The sequence below is a fragment of the Podarcis raffonei genome, chromosome 12, assembly GCF_027172205.1.
Source record: "Podarcis raffonei isolate rPodRaf1 chromosome 12, rPodRaf1.pri, whole genome shotgun sequence".
NCBI classification, from domain to species: domain Eukaryota; kingdom Metazoa; phylum Chordata; class Lepidosauria; order Squamata; family Lacertidae; genus Podarcis; species Podarcis raffonei.
The window spans coordinates 3,098,925-3,121,575 of record NC_070613.1 but is presented as its reverse complement, the minus strand read 5'-3'; the positions used below and the strand labels follow the sequence as shown (position 1 = coordinate 3,121,575).

General features: G+C 49.3%; 1 protein-coding gene across 1 annotated transcript in view; it reads right to left on the bottom strand.

Annotated features, from left to right (window-relative positions):
• CCM2 (CCM2 scaffold protein) overlaps window positions 1-22,651 on the bottom strand; it is a 43,033-nt gene that overhangs the window by 12,651 nt on the left and 7,731 nt on the right. Inside the window, exons 2-4 of the mRNA XM_053409418.1 lie at window positions 3,665-3,841; window positions 1,443-1,526; window positions 94-277 (exon numbers count right to left, since the gene is read on the bottom strand). Of these exons, the coding sequence (XP_053265393.1) occupies window positions 94-277; window positions 1,443-1,526; window positions 3,665-3,841 (445 nt within the window). The remainder of the gene's footprint in view (window positions 1-93; window positions 278-1,442; window positions 1,527-3,664; window positions 3,842-22,651) is intronic.

Below are 22,651 nucleotides of genomic sequence, written 5' to 3'. Positions count from 1 at the left end.
ACGCACGAGAGCTGATGGACGCAGCAGGCTCTCGTGGCTACCAAGACACCCCCCCCAAAAGACAACTAGAAGGCAACCCCTTCGCCAGCCTACCTGTTTTCAACACCACCAGGTGCGAGGAGTCGTCGCGGATGTAGGAAACCGACGCAATGTCATGGATTGGGACCCTGAGTATGATATCTTCGCCATCCCGCCACACCAGTTTGACGTTGTAGGCGGAGAGGCTGATCACAGCGTCGTGTTCCTGCGTCAGCTGCCCTGGAAGTTTATGAGCCCTCTAGGACGAAGGCGGGAGGGGAAGAAGAGGCAGGGTATTAAACGACCATGTGGAGGGATAGCTCAGCTGCTAAAGCACGGGACTCTCGGGGTCTTGGGTTCTAATCCCAAGATTTCCGAGCACAATTCACAGTGTTGGTGCTGACCTTTAAAGCCCTAAACGGCCTCAGTCCAGCATACCTGAAGGAGCGTCTCCACCCTCATGGTTCAGCCCAGACACTGAGGTCCAGCTCCGAGGGCCTTCTGGCGGTTCCCTCCCTGCAAGAAGCCAAGTTACAGGGAACCAGGCAGAGGGCCTTCTCGGTGGTGGCACCCGCCCTGTGGAACGCCCTCCCACCAGATGTCAAAGAGAAGAACAACTACCAGACTTTTATAATAATAACAACAATAAATTTTATTTATACCCCACCCTCCCCAGCCAAGGCCGGGCTCAGGGTGGCTAACAAGCAATAATAAAAACAAGAAGAATGATTACAACTTAAAAACAAAAATAAAATACATTAAAATAATGGAACATTAAAATATTAAAATGTAGCCTCATCGCAGGAGGCGAAGGAAAAGAAAAAAGAAAGAGAGGGAGGGAGGGAATCAAATTGGCTCCAAGCCAAAGGCCAGGCGGAACAACTCTGTCTTACAGGCCCTGCGGAAAGAAATCAGATCCTGCAGGGCCCTGGTCTCATGAGACAGAGCGTTCCACCAGGCCGGGGCCAGTGTTGAAAAGGCCCTGGCTCTGGTTGAGGCTAATCTGCCTTCCTTAGGGCCCGGGACCTCTAGGGTGTTGCTATTTATGGACCTTAAGGTCCTCCGCAGGGCATAGCAGGAGAGGCGGTCCCGTAGATACAAGGGTCCTAGGCTGTGAAGACATCTGAAGGCAGCCCTCTTTAGGGAAGCTTTTAATGTTTAACAGACCACTGTATTTTAATACTCTGTTGGAGGACACCCAGAGTGGCTGGGGAGGCCCGGCCAGATGGACAGGGTATAAATAATAAATTCTATTCTAAATCCCACGATTCCCACATTGCAGGGGTTGGATCAGATGATCTTCATGGTCCCTCTGCATTTCTATGATTCTATGAAATCTTCTCCCCAGGTGGGAATGCTTCTCAGAGAAGGGTAACACGCCAGAACTGGGGGAAGAGAGAAACTCGAAACAAGCTGGTACGCACCTTTGCATTGTCTATCAAATGCAGTACTTCTGTTCGGCTGGAGGGGTTCAGGTACCCTGGGACAGAGGCTAATTGACCTAAATACTGGAAAGCAATGAAGAATTGTCAGGGGGAATGGTTAAGTAAACTTTGTGAGTACCTGGAGTTAGCAAATTTGACGGATTTAATAAGGCATAAGTCAAAAATTTTGATTGTAATTCAGAAACAATGGAAATGTTTAAATGATTATTTACACAAGCAGGGCTCAAATACGAAAGTTTGGTTGTGTCTAGACTGACCTTGTGAAGAATACAGAGAACATAAAGATTTGATTGGTTATGAAAGAACCTAAGGAAAGGAAATGATTGAAGAACAGATGTAAATGCGAGCAAGAAAACTAAGAGACGTGTGGTGAATGCAGTGGAAGTCTTTTATAATATTTTAACTAGGATTTATATATTGCAGCATTTGAAGCAAGAACTTGGTAAAATTTCAGGTTATGAAAAGTATTTTTTTTCTTTCGTCTTTTTTATTATCTTCTATTTTTCCTTTTTTATTAGTTTTCATTTTGGAAAATATGTACATAAGTGTGTTTACAGTGTTCTTTGTTTTTCTTTGTTTAATTTCTATTTCTTGAAAAAATTAATAAAAATTAAAGAAAAAAGAAAAGAAGAATTGTCAGAGTGAGATGAAAGCAGGCACCAACTGCCCCTCGGCCCTCTGGAGGCCAGTGCGATTCTCAACATGCCCCGGGGAGAAATAAGGCCTCTCCGCAGAACCCCGCTAATGCATCTCGCACGAATGCGAAAAGCCCTGCTCTTAAAACAGGAGACCACCTTTGAAGGGAGTATGACAGAGGAAGGAGCACGTGTGACACACTCCATCCAGAAAGCTCCACCTAAACCAGTGTATCTCCCCAGCTGTTGTGGAACGACAACTCCCATCACCCCTAGCTAGCAAGGCCAGTAAAATGGAAGCAATATGCTTGGCCTTCATGTTTAAGCAGTATTATCCGTATGCACACAAAATCTCCTACCAATAACAAACTTAGTTGGTCTCTAAGGTGCCACTGGAAGGAATTTTTTTATTGTGTTTCGACTAGGGCAGACCAACACGGCTACCTACCTGTAACCAGTATTTTAATGTAATCAGTGTATCAAATAAGCTTTTATTATTTGCAGAATGCTTTCCCCAGGGAGCTTTGCCTGGGGCCTTTAGGCACCAGGCGAAAACGTTTCTCTCCCTCCGGGCGTTTGGCTGATTATCATTCTGTGACTTTTAAAATGTGTTTGTGGGAAGGAGGTTATTGGTTTGTTTTTGTTTTATTAGGCATTTTGCATTCTCGTTTTTTATTTTTCTGTTGCAAACTGCCCTGGGATCTTCAGATGAAAAGGTAAAGGTAAAGGGACCCCGACCATTAGGTCCAGTCGCGGATGACTATGGGGTTGCGGCACTCATCTTGCTTTATTGGCCGAGGGAGCCGGTGTGCAGCTTCCGGGTCATGTGGCCAGCATGACCAAGCCACTTCTGGCGAACCAGAGCAGTGCACAGAAACGCCGTTTACCTTCCTGCCGGAGCAGTACCTATTTATCTACTTGCATTTGACGTGCTTTCGAACTGCTAGGTTGGCAGGAGCAGGGACTGAGCAACGGGAGCTCACCCCGTCACCGGGATTCGAACCGCCGACCTTCTGATCAGCAAGTCCTAGGCTCTGTGGCTTAGACCACAGCGCCACCCGGTTGATGGGTTAAAAAAGATAAAGGGACCCCTGACCATTAGGTCCAGTCGTGGCCAATTCTGGGGTTGCGGCACTCATCTCGCTTTATTGGCCGGGGGAGCTGGCGTGCAGCTTCCGGGTCATGTGGCCAGCATGAGTAAGCCGCTTCTGGCGAACCAGAGCAGCGTACGGAAACGCCGTTTACCTTCCCGCCAGAGCGGTACCTATTTATCTACTTGCACTTTGATGTGCTTTTGAACTGCTAGGTGGGCAGGAGCAGGGACTGAGCAACGGGAGCTCACCCCGTTGCTTGGATTTCAACTGCCGACCTTCTGATTGGCAAGCCCTAGGCTCTGTGGTTTAACCCATAGCGCCACCTGCGTCCCTTGGATGAAAAGAGAGGTATGCAAATTTAATTAACGACGACAACCCCGGTGACTCTTTGGTGGGGCGGCTACACCTCCGGGCCACCCCTGCAGATGGGAAAGACGCTAAGCGGCCGAAGCCAGGAGCAGGCTGCGGTTACCTTCACTTCCTTTTCGATGTAGTCGTTCAAGAGGATGTCGGGATCCACCCGGTCAGGCAAAGGGACGGAGACCGTGTGCAGCGGCCGCCTCTCTGTCACCTTCTCCTGGGTCTTCTTGTCCCGACCCACCTTTTCGCCCTTCAGGAAGACGCGCTTGAAAGGGGACACTATGCCAGGCTGCGGGGCAGAAAGGGGTGAGGGAGAAGAGAGAGAACTTTAGGCATAGCTGTCAAGTGTCCCTTATTTGAAGGGACAGTCCCTTATTCCAGCGCCATGTCCCGCTGCTGTCCCTTATTGATGGATGTCCCTTAAATGCCCCTTAAAGGATGTCCCTTAAATTTCAAAGGAAGCAGCTCCTCTCCCTCCCTCCCTGCCGGCCAGGGAGGAGGGAGGCTCCAACTGTGTTGCTTGGCTGTTTTGCTCACCCAATAAGAAGTCTAAGAACGACTGGGGGGTGGAGCTTGCATGCCTTGTGTGTGGCTAGTTAATGCAAGCTGATGGGGTTTTGAATGCTGGACGCCATTTTGTTGCACATGCTGCTGCAAACTTTGCAGTGCAAAGCCAGGCCAGGGAGCCATCTTAAGTTAAGGCTGCATAGGCCTTGTGGTGCATGTGATTCAGATTCTATTCAGTTGAACCTCTGGTTACAAAGTTGGTTGAACAGTGTTCTCGAAGCTACCCAGCATGAGTTTGACCAGACTGCAGGAGGACAGGAAGACTGGAGTGCCTGGAAGAGGTGAGGCTGCAGGTCCCTTATTTTGGTTGCTGGTCCCTTATTTTCAAGTCTGCTGGTCCCTTATTTTCAAATCTGTAAGTTGACAGCTATGACTTTAGGACCAGCACTTGGCGGACCTGACTGCTATGCCCACAGAGCTACCTTGTTCGTGCCAAAGCGCAGCACTGTCTGTCAGATATGAATCAATTAAGGTAGCTATTTTTCGACGGAGGAGGAACAAAAAAGAGACGGAACGGAGCACAGTGTTCCCAGCTTCAATGAGCTGAGCAGCCATTATATTAATTGCAGGCTGCTTCGCCCTGCTTTTTGAAAGGGCTCATTATTCACCTGCTCCTATATAACTTTCCCCCCCAAATGAATAGCTGGTTCTCCGCCAGGTGCGGAGCTTTATTAGCTGAAAAAAGAATTCTAGGCAGCAGGGCATTTTCCTTTAACAACCCTCACCCCAACCAACCCCAGCTGGAAACCACACTGGTCCAGGTCTCCTGCTGCTCTACCTTGCAAGATCGAAGGAGAAGGGAGAATAGATCTTTTGAAACATCAGAGATCATTGGCTGTGACACTACAAGGGATTCTGGGGCAAAAGGATACTGCTGCTGGGACCCCAAGCAACAGCATGGGCTTCTGGTGCGGCCGGGCCGGGCCTCCCCACCACTAAAAAGGCAAATTGACCCTGAACTAATTCCATGCCTTTCCAATGGTGGTATTTTTGTTAAGTTCCCTACGTACAAGCAATTACAGTCATACCTCGGGTTACAGATGCTTCAGGTTGTGCTTTTTCAGGTTACGGACCACCGAAACCTGGAAGTACCAGAACATGTTACTTCTGGCGGTCGCGCATGCGCAGAAGCACTAAATCGTGCTTTGCGCATGCACCGAATTGCAACCCGCGCATGTGCAGAGGCACTGCTGCGGGTTGCGGACGCTGCAGGTTGCGAACGTGCATCCTGCACGGATCACATTCGCAACCCAAGCATCCATTGTATAGGGTTTCATTGGGCAGCTGCAAAGACCACCTCGTGCACATTACAGGAGCAGGCAGACTTGGCACGCACAGTCATTTCCACTCTTCCTCAGTAATCAGACTTTTGCTGGTTTATTGGTAAGACTTCAGTAAGTTTCAGAAGAAACCAATCGACAGAACAGGCACAAGCAGACTGTGCTCTAGTCCCCTGCCACAACCCTGAAAAAGATGGACCACCTCGCACTCCCAATGTCACAGCTGTATTTTGGATTAGCTGCAGTTTCTGAGCAGTCTTCAAAGGCAGCCCCATGTATAATGCACAGCAGTAGTCTAATCTGAAGGTTTAGCTCTCCTAGTCAAAATGCTGAAAGGCACTCTGCACCGTGGCAGCAACCACAGAGAGCCGAGGTTCAAGGATCAGGAAGCAATAAGCCAAACACAGCAAGGCAGGAAGCGTGTTGCTCTGGCAAACAGCCAAAGGGAAATGCTGACCTTATATCCCTTCCCGGCTCTTGCCACCAGGTGCTGGGAGTTACCAATCGGCCTCACCTGTGCGGCCGCGCCTTGCCTCTCCAGAACAAACTTAGGAAGGTCCCAGTCCTGCAAAGTCCTATTGGTCACAGGGCCTGGCTCCTGAACGCACACCTGACATTCTAGCTCTCAGGAACATTGGCAGCAGGGCAGGAAGTTATGGCAGCAGATTCGAGTCTTGTTATAGCTAGAAGGAGGCTGCAGAGTGGAGACCTTCCCCTGCAGGGAACTTGAAGCAGATGGACCAAAGAGGTCTGCCAGCAGCCCCAGGTAGCTACTGCTTCTGCCTCCCGCAACCCGGCGCTCTTCGGACTGCAATCTAGGCATGGTGGCTGCGCTGTGGTTGTGATTCAAAAGTGGCTGAAGAAAGCCAGGAGATAAGATTCTACCTATGATAAGGGACGCGGGTGGTGCTGTGGGTTAAACCACAGAGCCTAGGACTTGCCGATCAGAAGGTCGGTGGTTCGAATCCCCGCGACAGGGTGAGCTGCCGTTGCTCAGTCCCTGCTCCTGCCCACCTAGCAGTTCAAAATCACAACAGTGCAAGTAGATAAATAGGTACCGCTCCGGCGGGAAGGTAAACGGCGTTTCCGTGCGCTGCTCTGGTTCGCCAGAAGCGGCTTAGTCCTGCTGGCCACATGACCCGGAAGCTGTACGCCGGCTCCCTCGGCCAATAAAGCGAGATGAGCGCCGCAACCCCAGAGTCGGCCACGACTGGACCTAATGGTCAGGGATCCCTTTACCTTTTTATGATGGGGCCGGAAGCCGTTTGAGTGAGTCTGGGAAGCGATGCAGGGGTAGCGGAACCTCCAGAGGTTGCTGAACTACAACTCCCATCATCTCCCAGCAAGCATGGCCAATGGCCAGGAATGATGGGAGGTGCAGTTTGGCAAGCCTCCAGAGGGCCACAGGTCGGCCACGCCTGCAAGAAAGCAAATACAGGCTTGCAAAGCAGCTCCACGTTTCCGTAAAGAAATGCAGAAGTAGGCAGCCCCACGTTCTCAAGGGGAAGCCATCCACATCTGGCCTGATAATAAATAAATAATTTTTTATTTATACCCCGCCCTTCCCGGTTCAGAAAACCGGGCTCAGGGCGGCTAACAACAAATTTAAAACACTTCATTAATGCAACAAAAAACAGCATAAAATACATTATAAAATGTGAATAACAATAAATTCAGAATTCAAAAATCAATTTAAGGGGGAAATCCATCCAATAAATATCAGATGATCACCAGTGCTAGCTGGCTAAATTAGTCCTATTTGGGCCAGCGAGGAGACCAAGGGAGAATTAGCTGTGGGATCCCAGAGCGGGTAATCTTCATAAAAGGGGAGGGGGAGGCAGGGAAGGGAATAAGAGATCAGGCTAAGTTCAAATTGAAAGCCAGGCGGAATAGCTCTGTTTTACAGGCCCTGCAGAAGGAGGTTAAATCCTGCAGGGCCCTGGTCTCCTGGGACAGAGCATTCCACCAGGTCGGGGCCACCACTGAGAAGGCCCTGGCCCTGGCGGAGGATAATCTGACTTCCTTGGGGCCCGGGACCTCTAAACTATGATTATTCATGGACCTTAAGGTCCTCCGTGGGGCAGACCAGGAGAGGCGGTCCCGTAAATACGAGGGCCCTAAGCCACAAAGTGCTGATGGGACCAGCTTGGTGTCCTGGGCAAGGCTTGCTGGCCAAAGTGGTTGGGGCTGTAGCCATGCCACCCCAGCGCTGCAAGGGGTTGGGCTCAGCTTGCCATTCTTTGCAGATCCCGGTGCCTAGCCACAACAATCACCAAGGGAGCTTTTCAAATCGGACAACAAGGATGCCTTTGTGGCTGCTATGCGACCCGTGAAGACAAGCTTGCTATTATCGGGCAATATGGAGTGAAGCGGGTTGGAGGGGCGAGGAGGGGAGATGGGAGGAGCACAGCTGCTCGCAAAACGGGTACAGAGCTGGAACAAAATGGGTACAAAACTGGAAAAAGCTACCCACAAAAGGTACACCTGCCTTGTTGGCAAACAGCTCAAAAAGAGACTCTGGAATCTCTAGATGCTCCACTGAATTACTCAAGAGATATATAGCAGATGTTGAGAACAGAAACTTGTTCTTTGTTTAAGTTTGTACACCATGCTATACCCATAGATCCCAGAACGGCTCGTAAGATAAACCTGCAGTATTAAAAAACACCAAATACATAATAAAAAGAAGAAGAGAAGCAAACCAATAATCTCCTCTTCTACGACACATTTTAAAGGGCATCGGATGTCAATCGGCTAAAGGCCTGGTGGAAGAGGAACATTTTCGCTTGGTGCCTAAAAACGTATAATGGGAGAACACTCCAAATGGGGAGCCACTGCAGAAAAGGCCTTGTTCTTCTTTTGCCCGCCTCTGGACCTCTTGTGGGGAGGACGCACGAGAAAGGGCCTTGCAGGAGGATGGCAGGGGCCGGGTCAGTTCATCTGGAGAGAGGCGGTCCCTGAGGTATTGGGGTCCCAAGCCCTTTAAGGCTTTACAGGTCAAAACCAGCACTTTGATTTGGGCCTGGAAACTAACTGGCAGCCGTCAGGGCAGGATTGGCGTTATATGAACAAACATTCCTTCCAAGACACAGAGAAGACGTTGGGTTGGGAATGTTTCTCAGCTGACCCACCAATTCGCAAGCTCAGGAAACGTTTCCACACATCTGTCCCCTTGGCTGCTTCCGCGCACCTTTTCTCCTGCGCACAGAGATGGGGGGAAAACCCACAGGCAAGCTCTGGAGATCCAAAATAAAGTGGGAGCGTCTTCTTTTTTTATTTGCCAAGTAGCTCATGGTGCAAAGTCCCCCCCCCCCACCAAAAAAAGAGGTAGTAGAGAGAGATGGTTTGACGGACACTGGAAGGGGATAAAACCACTGGGCAGACAAGACAGAAGACGGACAGGTAGGGCTGAGAGCCTGGGTGCCCCTGAGCATGTGCAGAGGTGAAAGAGAGGTGTTTTAGGGATAAAGAGAGAGAGGGGAGCTTTGCTTACTGGAAGAGCTTTACAGTGGTACCTCGGGTTAAGTACTTCCGGAGGTCCGTTCTTAACCTGAAACTGTTCTTAACCTGAAGCACCACATTAGCTAATGGGGCCTCCTGCTGCTGCCGCATCGCTGGAGCACGATTTCTGTTCTCATCCTGAAGCAAAGTTCTTAACCTGAAGCACTATTTCTGCGTTAGCGGAGTCTGTAACCTGAAGCGTATGTAACCTGAAGCACCACTGTATTAGAACTATTGGGATCTATCAGGACACGGAACCGCAGATTCCTACCTCATTCTCCATGAAGCATCCGGTTACCCAGAGGGAGGGTTTGAGAAGGCCGCTTCCAACACAACAGGGTCCCACTCCACTCCACCCACCCTACTGGGCTCCTCCGGGTTGCCGGCTAATGGCTGCCGTTGCCGAAGGGCGAGGCACAACTGTCAGCTTCTGCTCTTGAGCAAGAAGGCGAACAGGACGCAGGGAGACCACAGCTTCCTCCTGCTTGGCTCGCTCAGGGCTGAGAGGCGGCTGTGGGCGAAAAAATAGAAAGTCCCACGGGGGGTGGGGGGGTGGACTAGCAACCGAAAGAGAGGCAAAGAGGCTCACCTGCTGTGGGGCTCTCCAACCCATCAAGGCAGGCTTCCCTAGAATCACAGAATTGTAGAGTTCGAAGGGAACCCAAAGGTCATCCAGTCCAACCCTCTGCAATGCACCTGCTTCTCTCGCTCTTCAGGTGGCCCAAGATTTCCTTAACATGCTATGCACCTGCATATTTTGAGGTCCGGGTGCCATTGCTCCCCCGCTTTTGTTACAACCTCCTGACAAGATCTCACCGGTGTAACGTAAGAGTTCAGATTTGATCGGCGCCAACTCTCTGCAATGACAAACCTAGACAGCATCTTAAAAATCAGAGACATCGCCTTGCCGACAAAGGCCCGTATAGTTAAAGCTATAGTTTTCCCAGTAGTGATGTATGAAAGAAGAAGAAGAAGAAGAAGAAGAAGAAGAAGAAGAAGAAGAAGAGGAGGAGTTTGGATTTGATATCCCGCTTTATCCCTACCCGAAGGAGTCTCAAAGCGGCTAACATTCGCCTTTTCCCTTCCTCCCCCACAACAAACGCTCTGTGAGGTGAGTGGGGCTGAGAGACTTCAGAGAAGTGTGACTGGCCTAAGGTCACCCAGCAGCTGCATGTGGAGGAGCGGGGAAGCGAACCCGGTTCACCAGATTACGAGTCCACCGCTCTTAACCACTACACCACACTAGATGTGAGAGCTGGACCATAAAGAAGGCTGATCGTCAAAGAATTGATGAATTATGGTGCTGGAGGAGACTCTTGAGAGTCGCATGGACTGAAAGAAGATCAAACCTCTCCATTCTGAAGGAAATCAGCCCTGAGTGCTCACGGGAAGGACAGATCCTGAAGCTGAGGCTCCAAGACTTTGGCCACCTCATGAGAAGAGAAGACTCCCTGGAAAAGACCCTGATGTTGGGGAAGATGGAGGGCACAAGGAGAAGGGGACGACAGAGGACGAGATGGTGGGACAGTGTTCTCGAAGAGACCAGCATGAGTTTGACCAAACTGCAGGAGGCAGTGGAAGACAGGAGTGCCTGGCGTGCTCTAGTCCAGGGGGTCACGAAAAGTCGGACACGACTAAACAACAACAACAATTTTCTGCCACTTAAAATAACAACAACTTAAATTGTCATAGGTATTAAATAATTCGCTTGCAGAAATTCGAAACACAAACTGTTACAGTGAGACTAAGAAGATGCAAGGAGCTTCTTGAAAAACGTTTTCCTCCAATGTCCAGCTTTTCAAACTCAGTTTCTCCCCTCCAAAACAAACATGCCAGAAGGGTGGGGAAAGCTTCCTTCGGGATTCTGAATAAAGCTGTCTTTTTTGCTTCAGGCTTTTGCTTCCTGGAAAGCCAGGGCAGAGCCTGTTGAGGTTTTGATGCCCCTGCTGGTCATGTCGTGCCTCTTTTGTTCCACTCGTGCAAGGTCCCTGAATCTGGGAGGGAGGTGTGTTTTTTTTCTTAAACCGCACACAGCCAGGCCCAGAGGCTCCAGATGCAAACAGCAGTCTCTCCTCCTTCCTCTCCCTGACATTTTAAAAAAACATTAAAACAGGGTTGGCTCTCGGGCTTGTAAGTGGGTGCAGTTGCAGGTGTGCTACTTATTTATCCCAAAATACCTGGAAGCGCTTTCGCTGCAAAAACCTCAACAACAGGAAACAATCCCGTATGTAAAACAGTTTCAAATCCAGTACAGATGAAGACGGTATTTGAGTTTGAACAGACGTCTTATAGACAGTGTTGCAAACTGTGTATGTATAAGGTAGGTGCCAAATGGCACCTTAATCCTAGCTTACGGTCGCCACAACGGAATGTCTATTGGCCAGAGGGTTGCACGAGAGGACCCTCTTCCAATGCTACAATTCTACAATCTCAACTACTACATTGCTTGACAGAAGGTCGGCTGTTCGAATCCCCGCGACGGGGTGAGCTCCCGTTGCTCGGTCCCTGCTCCTGCCAACCTAGCAGTGCAAAAGCACATCAAAGTGCAAGTAGATAAATAGGTACCACTCCGGCGGGAAGGTAAACAGCGTTTCTGTGCGCTGCTCTGGTTCGCCAGAAGCGGCTTACTCATGCTGGCCACATGACCCGGAAGCTGTACGCCGGCTCCCTTGGCCTGTAAAGCGAGATGAGCGCTGCAACCCCAGAGTCGTCTGCAACTGGACTTAACTGTCAGCAGTTCTTTATGAATGAATTGATTTTAGAATGCATTTCAATTGATTGATTGTGATTTTATGTGATTTATTGCTTTTGCAGTGGTACCTCGGGTTAAGAACTTAATTCGTTCTGGAGGTCCGTTCTTAACCTGAAACTGTTCTTAACCTGAAGCACCACTTTAGCTAATGGGGCCTCCCGCTGCTGCCGGAGCACGATTTCTGTTCTCATCCTGAAGCAAAGTTCTTAACCCGAGGTACTATTTCTGGGTTAGCGGAGTCTGTAACCTGAAGCGTCTGTAACCCAAGGTACCACTGTATTGCTGCTAGCCGCTCTGAGCCCGGCTTCAGCTGGGGAGGGCGGGATATAAATAAAATATTATTATTATTAACCTTTACCTTTTTACCACAAGGCTTGTGGAGATTCGCATACGCACCAAACCCACTAGCTGACTCCCAGCCTGCGGGGAAATGCCAGTTTCAGGAGTTGGGTCAGTTTTGCTTGAACATGGGGGGGGGGGCAACTCCTTCCTGGCGTACATCAAAAGGAGTCTACCCCCTTCTTTCAAGTCCAGATGGCTGCAAGCTTTCATTTTTATGTTTACATCAGCTTTGTCGGCTTACATTCAAGGGAAAAGGAAAGGAATTTTCCTCGAGTGCTATTTTTAGATCTGCCTCGCTTGTTCCAGTCACCGGGGGGGGGGGGCAGGAATCCCTGAACCCTGACTTAGTCCTGCAAGGAGAGCTTTGCCCCACCTCCAGATTTATTAGGCCTTTCAGAGGGAAACTGAACCGTTCTGCGGATGAGGCAGAAGGTGGAATCTCTGCCACAGATATTGCTGCTTGAAACGTAATGCAGAACAAACTTTGAAAATTTTGCCAACTCCATCAGCCGTCCAAGACAAGGGTTGTGTGTGAGTGTGAATGCACACAAGCATTTGCACCAGGACTGTGCACCGGCTCTGCTTTAATGCTAATGGGCTTTGGCACACACAAGAAGAGCTTGTTATGAAAATTATAAGTTCTAAGATACAAAATAAATGTACCGAGCAAAAACATACATAAATATATAAACCGCATGTCTGAAACACTACAGGAAAAAGTCCTGAAACCATTTTGTCTCCTCCAAACTGACCTCAAATGTTTCTCTGCAAGGAGGGAGGAAATGAGAAAAACCTCCCCATTGTCTCTTTGTTCACAAATCCTGCCTTAAGGGCACATTTAAGATATGAATAGGGCGAGCCTGTGACCTGGACTCGGGAATTAAATATTTCTCATCACAAAAGAATAGCCAGGCTGTCGAGGTAAACCCATTAACAGACAGATAAACCCATCAACTGGGTGGCGCTGTGGTCTAAACCACAGAACCTAGGGCTTGCCGATCAGAAGGTCCGCAGTTCGAGTCCCCGCGACGAGGTGAGCTCCCGTTGCTCAGTCCCAGCTCCTGCCAACCTAGCAGATTGAAAGCACGTCAAAGTGCAAGTAGATAAATAGGTACCGCTCCGGCGGGAAGGTAAACGGTGTTTCCGTGCGCTGCTCTGGTTTGCCAGAAGCGGCTTAGTCACGCTGGCCACATGACCCAGAAGCTGTACGCCAGCTCCCTCGGCCAATAAAGCGAGATGAGCGCCGCAACCCCAGAGTTGGCTACGACTTGACCTAATGGTCAGGGGTCCCTTTACCGTTTAAGCCCATCAACAGGTTTTGTGCCAGACAGGATTCTGTTGTAGACCGCCTCTTCTCTACGTATGATGTATGGGAGGGGTAGTCTTGGGCTCCAGGGTGGGCAATTCCAGAGGTCTATACAGTGGTACCTCAGGTTACAGATGCTTCAGGTTATGAGATTTCGGACTGTGCACTGCGCCGAACCCAGAAGTACCGGAACAGGTTACTTCTGGGTTTCAGCGCTCGTGCAGAAGCACTAAATCGCGCCTTGCGCATGAGCGCTGAATCGCGCCCTGCGTGTGCGCAGACGCGGCACTGCAGGTTGCGAACGTGCCTTCCGCACGGATCATGTTCGCAACATGAGGTTCCACTGTATAAGGGTTTGCGCACCATTGTTTGGGGTCTCTCCTGTGTGTGGTTGTGAGCACCCTGTTGCAACCGTTAATAAAGATCAGGCTTACTAGCAACTTTGCTTCTCAATATTCTCTGGTTGGCCTCTGTCATTTTCTTCTACCGATAAGGAACCTACAAAAGAACTCTATATGGGCTCTTGGGTACCCTGTAAGGGAAAAGGAGCAGTTTTTTCTTATAACAAGCGCAAAGCTTGCACTCCTGCTAATTGGCTCGCAAACAGATTAACTTCCTCCCTAACCACAGTAAAGGCTAGGAAAAAGTCTTCCCATGCGTTACCAGCCAGTTTTGTCTCTTCAAATAGTTTTACCTGCTGCCGTCTTGTTCTGTCTCTTATCTATTTGCTTTGTGCTGCACAGCAAGCAGCCTTTGCCGCCTTGGCAGCTCTCCCAAGGCTTTGGACTGAGACTCCCATCTGCCCCAGCCAGTGCTGGGATCAGGGCCCTGGGTCAGGTTTCCAGGGGCGAGGCTTGCACAACCTTAGAAACCAACAAATTACATTATCCATTTATAAACCTCACTATTCTTTAGAGCTTGGGAGAAAAGAAATGACAAACCTAGACAGCATCTTAAAAAGCAGAGACATCACCTTGCCAACAAAGGTCCGTATAGTTAAAGCCATGGTTTTCCCAGTAGTGATGTATGGAAGTGAGAGCTGGACCATAAAGAAGGCTGATCGCCAAAGAATGGATGCTTTTGAATTCTGGTGCTGGAAGAGACTCTTGAGAGTCCCATGGACTGCAAGAAGATCAAACCTCTCCATTCTGAAGGAAATCAGCCCTGAGTGCTCACTGGAAGGACAGATCCTGAAGCTGAGGCTCCAATACTTTGGCCACCTCATGAGAAAACAAGACTCCCCGGAAAAGACCCTGATGTTGGGAAAGATGGAGGGCACAAGGAGAAGGGGACGACAGAGGACGTGAGTTTGACCAAACTGCGGGAGGCAGTGGAAGACAGGAGTGCCTGGTGTGCTCTGGTCCAGGGGGTCATGAAGAGGCGGACACAACTAAACAACAGCATTCTTTGGAGGTTTTTTTAAAAGAAACAAAACGCAAAGCTCTCTCTGCTAGTCTACCAAATTTTGGAAAGTTGTTTGCCTGTTCTCTAAGCACTTGGACACCTCGTAAATTAGCTGAACCAAGTTTTGCACGGTGTTTCTCAAGTTCCAGGTTTTCGTCAATGTTTGGAGACCGTTTTGAATCAAGAGGGCGGGCTGAGCCTTTCAAAACTGCTCTGATTTAAAGCCCCGATTTCAAAACGGCACAGAATTTTTTGGATTCTTGGAACTCCCAAGCAGTGCTGGGTCCGAGGCTGCTGGCTTCGCTGCCTCCCGCTCTTCAGAGTGACATTCACGGATAATGTGGTACCTCACAATGATCCTTGCAAGGTAGGACAGCCTGTGTGTGAGAGACTAAGGGCCCAAAGTCATCCACTGAGCCTCACGGTCCAAGAGAAGATTCAAACACAGACCTTCCACAATTCCCCACACAGATGAACCACGCCGACAATTTTTACCCTGGAATTCTGCACCGATGCTCAGTGTACTCTCGTTTCCGACTGATGCATAATGTCCACAGACATTTCTACAAGGTAGGGAATTTTCCACGCGTTTCAGAACGTGCTGGTCTTTGAAAACGGCAAGGCAGCTGGTGTGCAAGAAACCAGGCTTGCTTTGCTATGTTTTTTTTTTTTTTTAATTTTGGCCTTCTGTTCTTCCCCCATTTATCTGCTCCATCCATCTGCTGCGAGTTGTCAAAGAAGCAGGTGTCAGCCATCTGGGTTAAGGCGCTGTTTATAATTATATATATAATTATATATATCTCTGGCGACAAGCAATGGAAAAGGAGCCCGGAATCTTTGGGGGGGGGGAGAGGTCTGGGAGCACACAGCATGGAATAGAGATATTACAGTCTATGGATGAACTATGTTGCGTGGCTCCAAGAAGACTTCCGGAGCAAATTTCAGTTAAAATTCTGAGAGATTTGCATTGCAAGCCAATACCACGCTATTGTTCTGAAGAGGCGGGGTAGCGTCCAAATTTTTCACTGCTCCCCTTGCATTGCAACCCAGGTGGGTGGGGCTTGCTACCAGGCCCCGCCTACTTTTGGAAAGAGCCCCGCCCACTCTGGCAGGAGGCTCAGGGAACGCCACCCCGCACTCTCACTCAACAGGCCTCAATTACCCATCGACTGCCGCAGAGCAGATTTCCGCGCTTAAGCCAAGGGCGCTTGGGGAATTGCTAAATTAATTTTAAGACCCATGCAGGGCTATTGAGAAGCTACATGTCATCAGGCTCAGCTGTAAGCTTGTCCCCAGAGGATTTCTTTACGGTTTGGGTAACGGCTTGGAAGTACAAAGGCATGGCTTTTAAGCCATCTCTGCAGTGGTCCACTCAGAGGGAATATGGAACAGGGATACTCAGCGGATACAAAGCTGTTTCTACTTCCCAGGCCTGCACCTCATGCCTTCTCTTCAAGACCTACTGCATGATCCCCTAAGCAAATCTACAGAGACATCACCTTGCCAACAAAGGTCCGTATAGTGAAAGCTATGGTTTCCCCAGTACAGTAGTGATGTATGGAAGTGAGAGCTGGACCATAAAGAAGGCTGATCGCCAAAGAATGGATGCTTTTGAATTCTGGTGCTGGAGGAGACTCTTGAGAGTCCCATGGACTGCAAGAAGATCAAACCTCTCCATTCTGAAGGAAATCAGCCCTGAGTGCTCACTGGAAGGACAGATCCTGAAGCTGAGGCTCCAAGACTTTGGCCACCTCATGAGAAGAGAAAAGACCCTGGTGTTGGGAAAGATGGAGGGCACAAGGAGAAGGGGACAACAGAGGACGAGATGGTGGGACAGTGTTCTTGAAGCTACCAGCATGAGTTTGACCAAACTGCGGGAGGCAGTGGAAGACAGGAGTGCCTGGTGTGCTCTGGTCCAGGGGGCCACGAAGAGTTGGACATGACCAAACGACTAAACAACAACAAAGGGAGCTTGCTCCCTGTTAAGAATTCATGGATGATAAATCGAGTAACTGGGTGATCCAGGAAGTTCTCCCAAATCAGCTTTCTGTCCCCACCTGCAGGTATTCTGCATTATAACCCCCAGTGTCTTACAGCCAAGCTTGCTAGGCCTGATGGGAGTTGTAGTCCAAAAAAACACAGAGCAGGGTTTCCCAAACTTGGCCCTCCAGCTGTTGTTGGACTACAACTCCCATCATCTCTACCTAGCAAGACCTAGAGCAGGCATCCCCAACCTTCGGCTCTCCAGATGTTTTCAACTACAATGCCAATCATCCCTGACCACTGGTCCTGTTAGCTAGGGATGATGGGAATTATAGGCCAAAATATTTGGAGGGCCGCAGGTTGGGGGTGCCTGACTTAGAGGGAGCCAGGCCGAAGAAGGCCATCCTATGTCCTTTGACTGTTTTATTGGAAAAGAAAATCTCAAGTTGCCCAGTTTAAGCCATAAAGTGGACGGCCAAGGAGCCAGAACAAGATGGCGGCCTTTTAAATTGTCCTTCCTGCTGTGCCATTCAGACATGCCCAATTCATTCTCGTTTGACCCAGGGTTCTCATGCTATCCCACGCATCTTGGCACCAGAGCTTGAGAGATAATAATAATAATAATAATAATAATAATAATAATAATAATAAATTTTATGTATACCCCGCCCTCCACAGCCAAGACCGGACCCAGGGCAGCGAACACCAAATATAAAAACAATTTATTAGAATACAGCTTAGAAAACAAATTTAAAATACAACATTAAAACATTAAAATGCAGCATCATTTCAGTGGAACTCAATCAAAAACTTTTGGGGGGATGAAAACGTCCAGTCTTCACTAATAATAATAATAATAATTTATTATTTATACCCCGCCCATCTGGCTGGGTTTCCCCAGCCACTCTGGGCGGCTTCCAACTGAATATTAAAAACAATACAGCATTAGACATTAAAAACTTCCCTAAAGAGGGCTGCCTTCAGTTGTCTTTTAAAAGTAAAATAGTTGTTTATTGCCTTGACATCTGCTGGGAGGGCGTTCCACAGGGCAGGTGCCACTACCGAGAAGGCCCTCTGCCTGGTTCCCTGTAACCTCACTTCTCACAATGAGGGAACCGCGACCAAGGCTAACTATCCAGACTGGTCCTACGTGGGCCAGAAAAAAGCCAGGGAAGTCCCCAAATAGGAGTTCCAACACAGAAGGAGAAGGGAAAAAGGAAAGAGGGGGAAGGAATCAAGTTGATTCCAAGCCAAAGGCCACTCTGTCTTACAGGCCCTGCGGAAAGAAATCAGATCCTACAGGGCCCTGGTCTCATGAGACAGAGCGTTCCACCAGGCTGGAGCCAATGTTGAAAAGGCCCTGGCTCTGGTTGAGGCTAATCTGACTTCCTTAGGGTGTTGCTATTTATGGACCTTAAGATGCTCTGGTTGTGCCACTCCACAAACCTTCTTAACGTTAAAAAGGAAAGCAACAGGCCGCCTGTTTTGAGGATGAAGAAGATCAGCACAGCAAGGCCCGTCACATCATCCGGGTGCTGCACCACGCAACAATTGTGTTTGTGGGATGGCAAAGCGGGGGGGGGGGGGGAGCTGTGTCGGCCAACAACAGTCACGCCCCATTGCAGCCGTTCTGGATTAAGTGGCTGGTTACGGGTATATTTTTATCCGCCTATTTCTGTGCGTTTTGGAGCAAAAATAAAACCGAGGCAGCTGCAACTGGATACTGCAAACGGCCATTTAAAGCCATGCGCTGCCCTTTGCCGTTTCATCAAATCCAGCTGTTGCCCAGGCAAGACTCATCCGGAAGGGAGCATCACTTTTTGGACTGGAGAAAGAAAAAAAGTTCCAGAATTCCAGGAACATGGCCCAGCTGCCCAATTTTCCGCCAGAACTGCCTCCGAGTCAAAGCCAGAACGGTGGAGGTTCTTCGGGAAACAAACCGTGTTGCCTGGAGCCTTCGCCAACCGTGTGGTGCCCAGCTGCTCTGGGCGATCTGTGGGCTGATGGGAATTTTAATACAGAACAGCTAGATGGCACCAGGCTGACGACGGCTGGCCGAGAGGTTAACAATACAATTTGCGTTTAGGCAGCAAACATCTGAAAGGAGTAATAATAATAATAATAATAATAATAATAATAATAATAATTTATTTATACCCCACCCATCTGGCTGGGCTTCCCCAGCCACTTTGGGTGGCTTCCAAAAAAATATTAAAATACCGTAATACGTCATACATTAAATGCTTCCCTACACAGGGCTGCCTTCAGATGTCTTCTCAAAGTCTGGGAGTTGTTTTTCTCTTTGACATCTGGTGGGAGGGCGTTCCACAGGGCAGGTGCCACCACCGAGAAGGCCCTCTGCCTGGTTCCCTGTAACTTGGCTTCTCGCAGTGAGGGAACCGCCAGAAGGCCCTCGGAGCTGGACCTCAGTGTCCGGGTAGAACGATGGAGGTTATTACCTTATTACCTTGTTCTGACAGTTGGTGTCCAACTGTCCTGTGGGTCCCCAGGTGTTGTTGAACTACAACTCCCATCACCCCTAGCTAGCAAGTCCAGAGCTCAGGGATGATGGGAGTTGTAGTCCCACAACATCTGGCGACCCACAGGTTGAGAACCGCTGGAATAAAGCAATCTCCCTATTGTTCCACACTCAAAACATACCAACTTGCTTGTCTCTGCTTTCCATGTGACTTCTACAAGGGCAGCTGCATCACCTACAGCAAAGTACCGTATTGGCCTGAATATAAGCTTCACTTCCCTCCCCCCCCCCAAAAATTCTGACCATGAAAAGTTAAAGTGCAGCTTAAATTTGCAACCTTACAAAAATCGGCTTTTGTGATATTGCTGCTGAAACAGACATACGGCAAAACGGAATGGGTGCGAGGGCCTGAGGAATTTTAAGAGAGCGGCTTATGTTCCATATGGCCTTTTTTCCTGCCCCACCCCTATGAATTTTAAAGGTGTGGCTTATATTTGGGTGTGGCTTATATTCGGGCCAATACGGTAATTTGGAAGGACAAGGTTTGGTGGCCTGCAAGATGCTACAGGACATACAGAAAACAAAGAACTGGAATAAAGCGCCTGCGGGGCCACAAAACTCAGCCGAACACAGAAGATTAAAAACATGTCCAAAGCGTGACTTAAAAGGTCCTGGAACTGAACTGTGCCTAGGGCCCGAATGACTGTTGTCCGATGAGAAAAGCTGCCAGCCTGTTTAGAATTACTTTGTCTGCACCATCACTAAGCGAAGTGTCTGGGGCGGATCTGCTGCCACCTTCTGAAATCCTGGTGGTTGCAGATTTCTGCGGTGGAAAAGGCTCCACTAAAAATAGCTTGTTTCCCACAGTTATGTCCCAGGCGGGAGGGTGGGGAGCGAACGGGATGCCAAGCTTTCATGTGCAGTTAAATGGGGATGAGCTCAGAGGCTGCCGCTTCTTGCAATGAGGATCCTGGAAGGAAGCGAGTGAGTGTATACACACAGAAACACACGTTTCGGTTCTCAATCTCGCCCTGTGTGCTGTTAACACGATCCAAGAGAACGTTGCTTTTTAAATCAAGGAGCAGAGAGCAGTGATTTCATGTATACTTGGAAGGAGGCTCTCCCGAGAAGGTGAGACTTGAAGCGTTTTGGGATCCGTGTCATTGGCAGTTCAGTTCTATTTATTTACATTTCCGAGCACAATTCAAAGTGTTGGTGCTGACCTTTAAAGCCCTAAATGGCCTCGGTCCAGTATACCTGAAGGAGCGTCTCCACCCCCATCGTTCAGCCCGGACACTGAGATCCAGCGCCGAGGGCCTTCTGGCGGTTCCCTCATTGCGAGAAGTAAGGTTACAGGGAACCAGGCAGAGGGCCTTCTCAGTGCTGGCACCCGCCTTGTGGAACGCCCTCCTATCAGATGTCAACGAAATAAACAACTATCTGACTTTTAGAAGACATCTGAAGGCAGCCCTGTTTAGGGAAGCTTTTAATGTTTGATGTTTTATTGTTTTTAATATTCTGATGGGAGCCACCCAGAGCAGCTGGGGAAACCCAGCCAGATGGGGCGGCATATAAATAATAAATTTCTTATTATTATTATGGACGCGGGTGGCGCTATGGATTAAACCACAGAGCCTAGGACTTGCCGATCAGAAGGCTGGCAGTTCGAATCCCCGCAATGACGGGGTGAGCTCCCGTTGCTCGGTCCCTGCTCTTGCCAACCCAGCAGTTCAAAAGCACGTCAAAGTGCAAGTAGATAAATAGGTACCACTCCGGCGGGAAGGTAGACAGCATTTCCGTGCGCTGCTGTGGTTCGCCAGAAGCGGCTTAGTCCTGCTGGCCACATGACCCGGAAGCTGTACGCCGGCTCCCTCGGCCAATAAAGCGAGATGAGCGCTGCAACCCCAGAGTCGGCCACGACTGGACCTAATGGTCAGGGGTCCCTTCACCTTTACCTGTTGTTGCTGTCATTATGCCGCCTTTCTGACACAGAGCTCAAGGCAGCCTACCAGAGTTCTCTCCTGCTCCCTTACAAAAATCCTGAAAGGTAGGCTAGGCTGAGAGACGGAGACAAGCCAAGGTCATCAGGAATTCTGTGGCAGAACCTGGCTCTCCCTACATCTGGCTTGATGCTCTAACCACGACTGGAACTCACAGTGTTTTATCAAGGTGGATAAAGGGGGATGAAGAATCAGGGGGATGAAGAATCATCATTTGATGCAGAGGCAAAGGCCCTCAAAGCATGGGCAGATATTCTGCTGGAGGAAATGAGATAAGGTCACCACTACTGTCTCTTTCACCGAGCAGCTCAAGGTGGAGTATGTGGTTCTCCCCTTCTTCATTAATAATAATAATAATAATAATAATAATAATAATAATAATAATAATAATTTATTATTTATACCCCGCCCATCTGGCTGGGCCTCCCCAGCCACTCTGGGCGGCTTCCATAAAAACCAAAAATACAGTAAAATATCACACGTTAAAAACTTCCCTGAACAGGGCTGCCTTAAGATGTCTTCTGAATGTCAGGTAGTTGTTTATCGCTTTGACATCTGCTGGAAGGGCGTTCCACAGGGCGGGCGCCACTACCGAGAAGGCCCTCTGCCTGCTTCCCTGTAGCTTTGCTTCTCGCAATGAGGGAACTGCCAGAAGGCCCTCGGCGCTGGACCTCAGTGTCCGGGCTGGATGATGGGGGTGGAGACGCTCCTTCAGGTATACTGGACCGAGGCCGTTTAGGGCTTTCAAGGTCAGCACCAACGCTTGGAATTGTGCTCGGAAACGTACTGGGAGCCAATGCAGATCTCTCAGAACCGGTGTTATGTGGTCCCGGCGGCTACTCCCAGTCACCAGTCTAGCTGCCGCATTCTGGATTAGTTGTAGTTTCCGAGTCACCTTCAAAGGTAGCCCCACGTAGAGTGCATTGCAGTAGTCCAAGCGGGAGATAACCAGAGCGTACCTCCAACAACCCTGTGAGGGAGGTTAAGCTGAGAGGCAGTGGCCCGTCACACTCTAACCACTATTCTATTTATTGTGCTTGTGAAATACAGCAGCCTAGCATTGGGGTGGGGGTGATGTTGTTGTTGTTTAGTCGTTTAGTCGCGTCCAACTCTTCGTGACCCCCTGGACCAGAGCACGCCAGGCCCTCCTGTCTTCCACTGCCTCCCGCAGTTTGGTCAAACTCATGCTGGTAGCTTCGAGAACCCTGTCCAACCATCTCGTCCTCTGTCGTCCCCTTCTCCTTGTGCCCTCCATCTTTCCCAACATCAGGGTCTTTTCCAGGGAGTCTTCTCTTCTCATGAGGTGGCCAGAGTCTTGGAGCCTCAGCTTCAGGATCTGTCCTTCCAGTGAGCACTCAGGGCTGATTTCCTTCAGAATGGAGAGGTTTGATCTTCTTGCAGTCCATGGGACTCTCCAGAGTCTCCTCCAGCACCAGAATTCAAAAGCATTCCTTTTTCGGCGATCAGCCTTCTTTATGGTCCAGC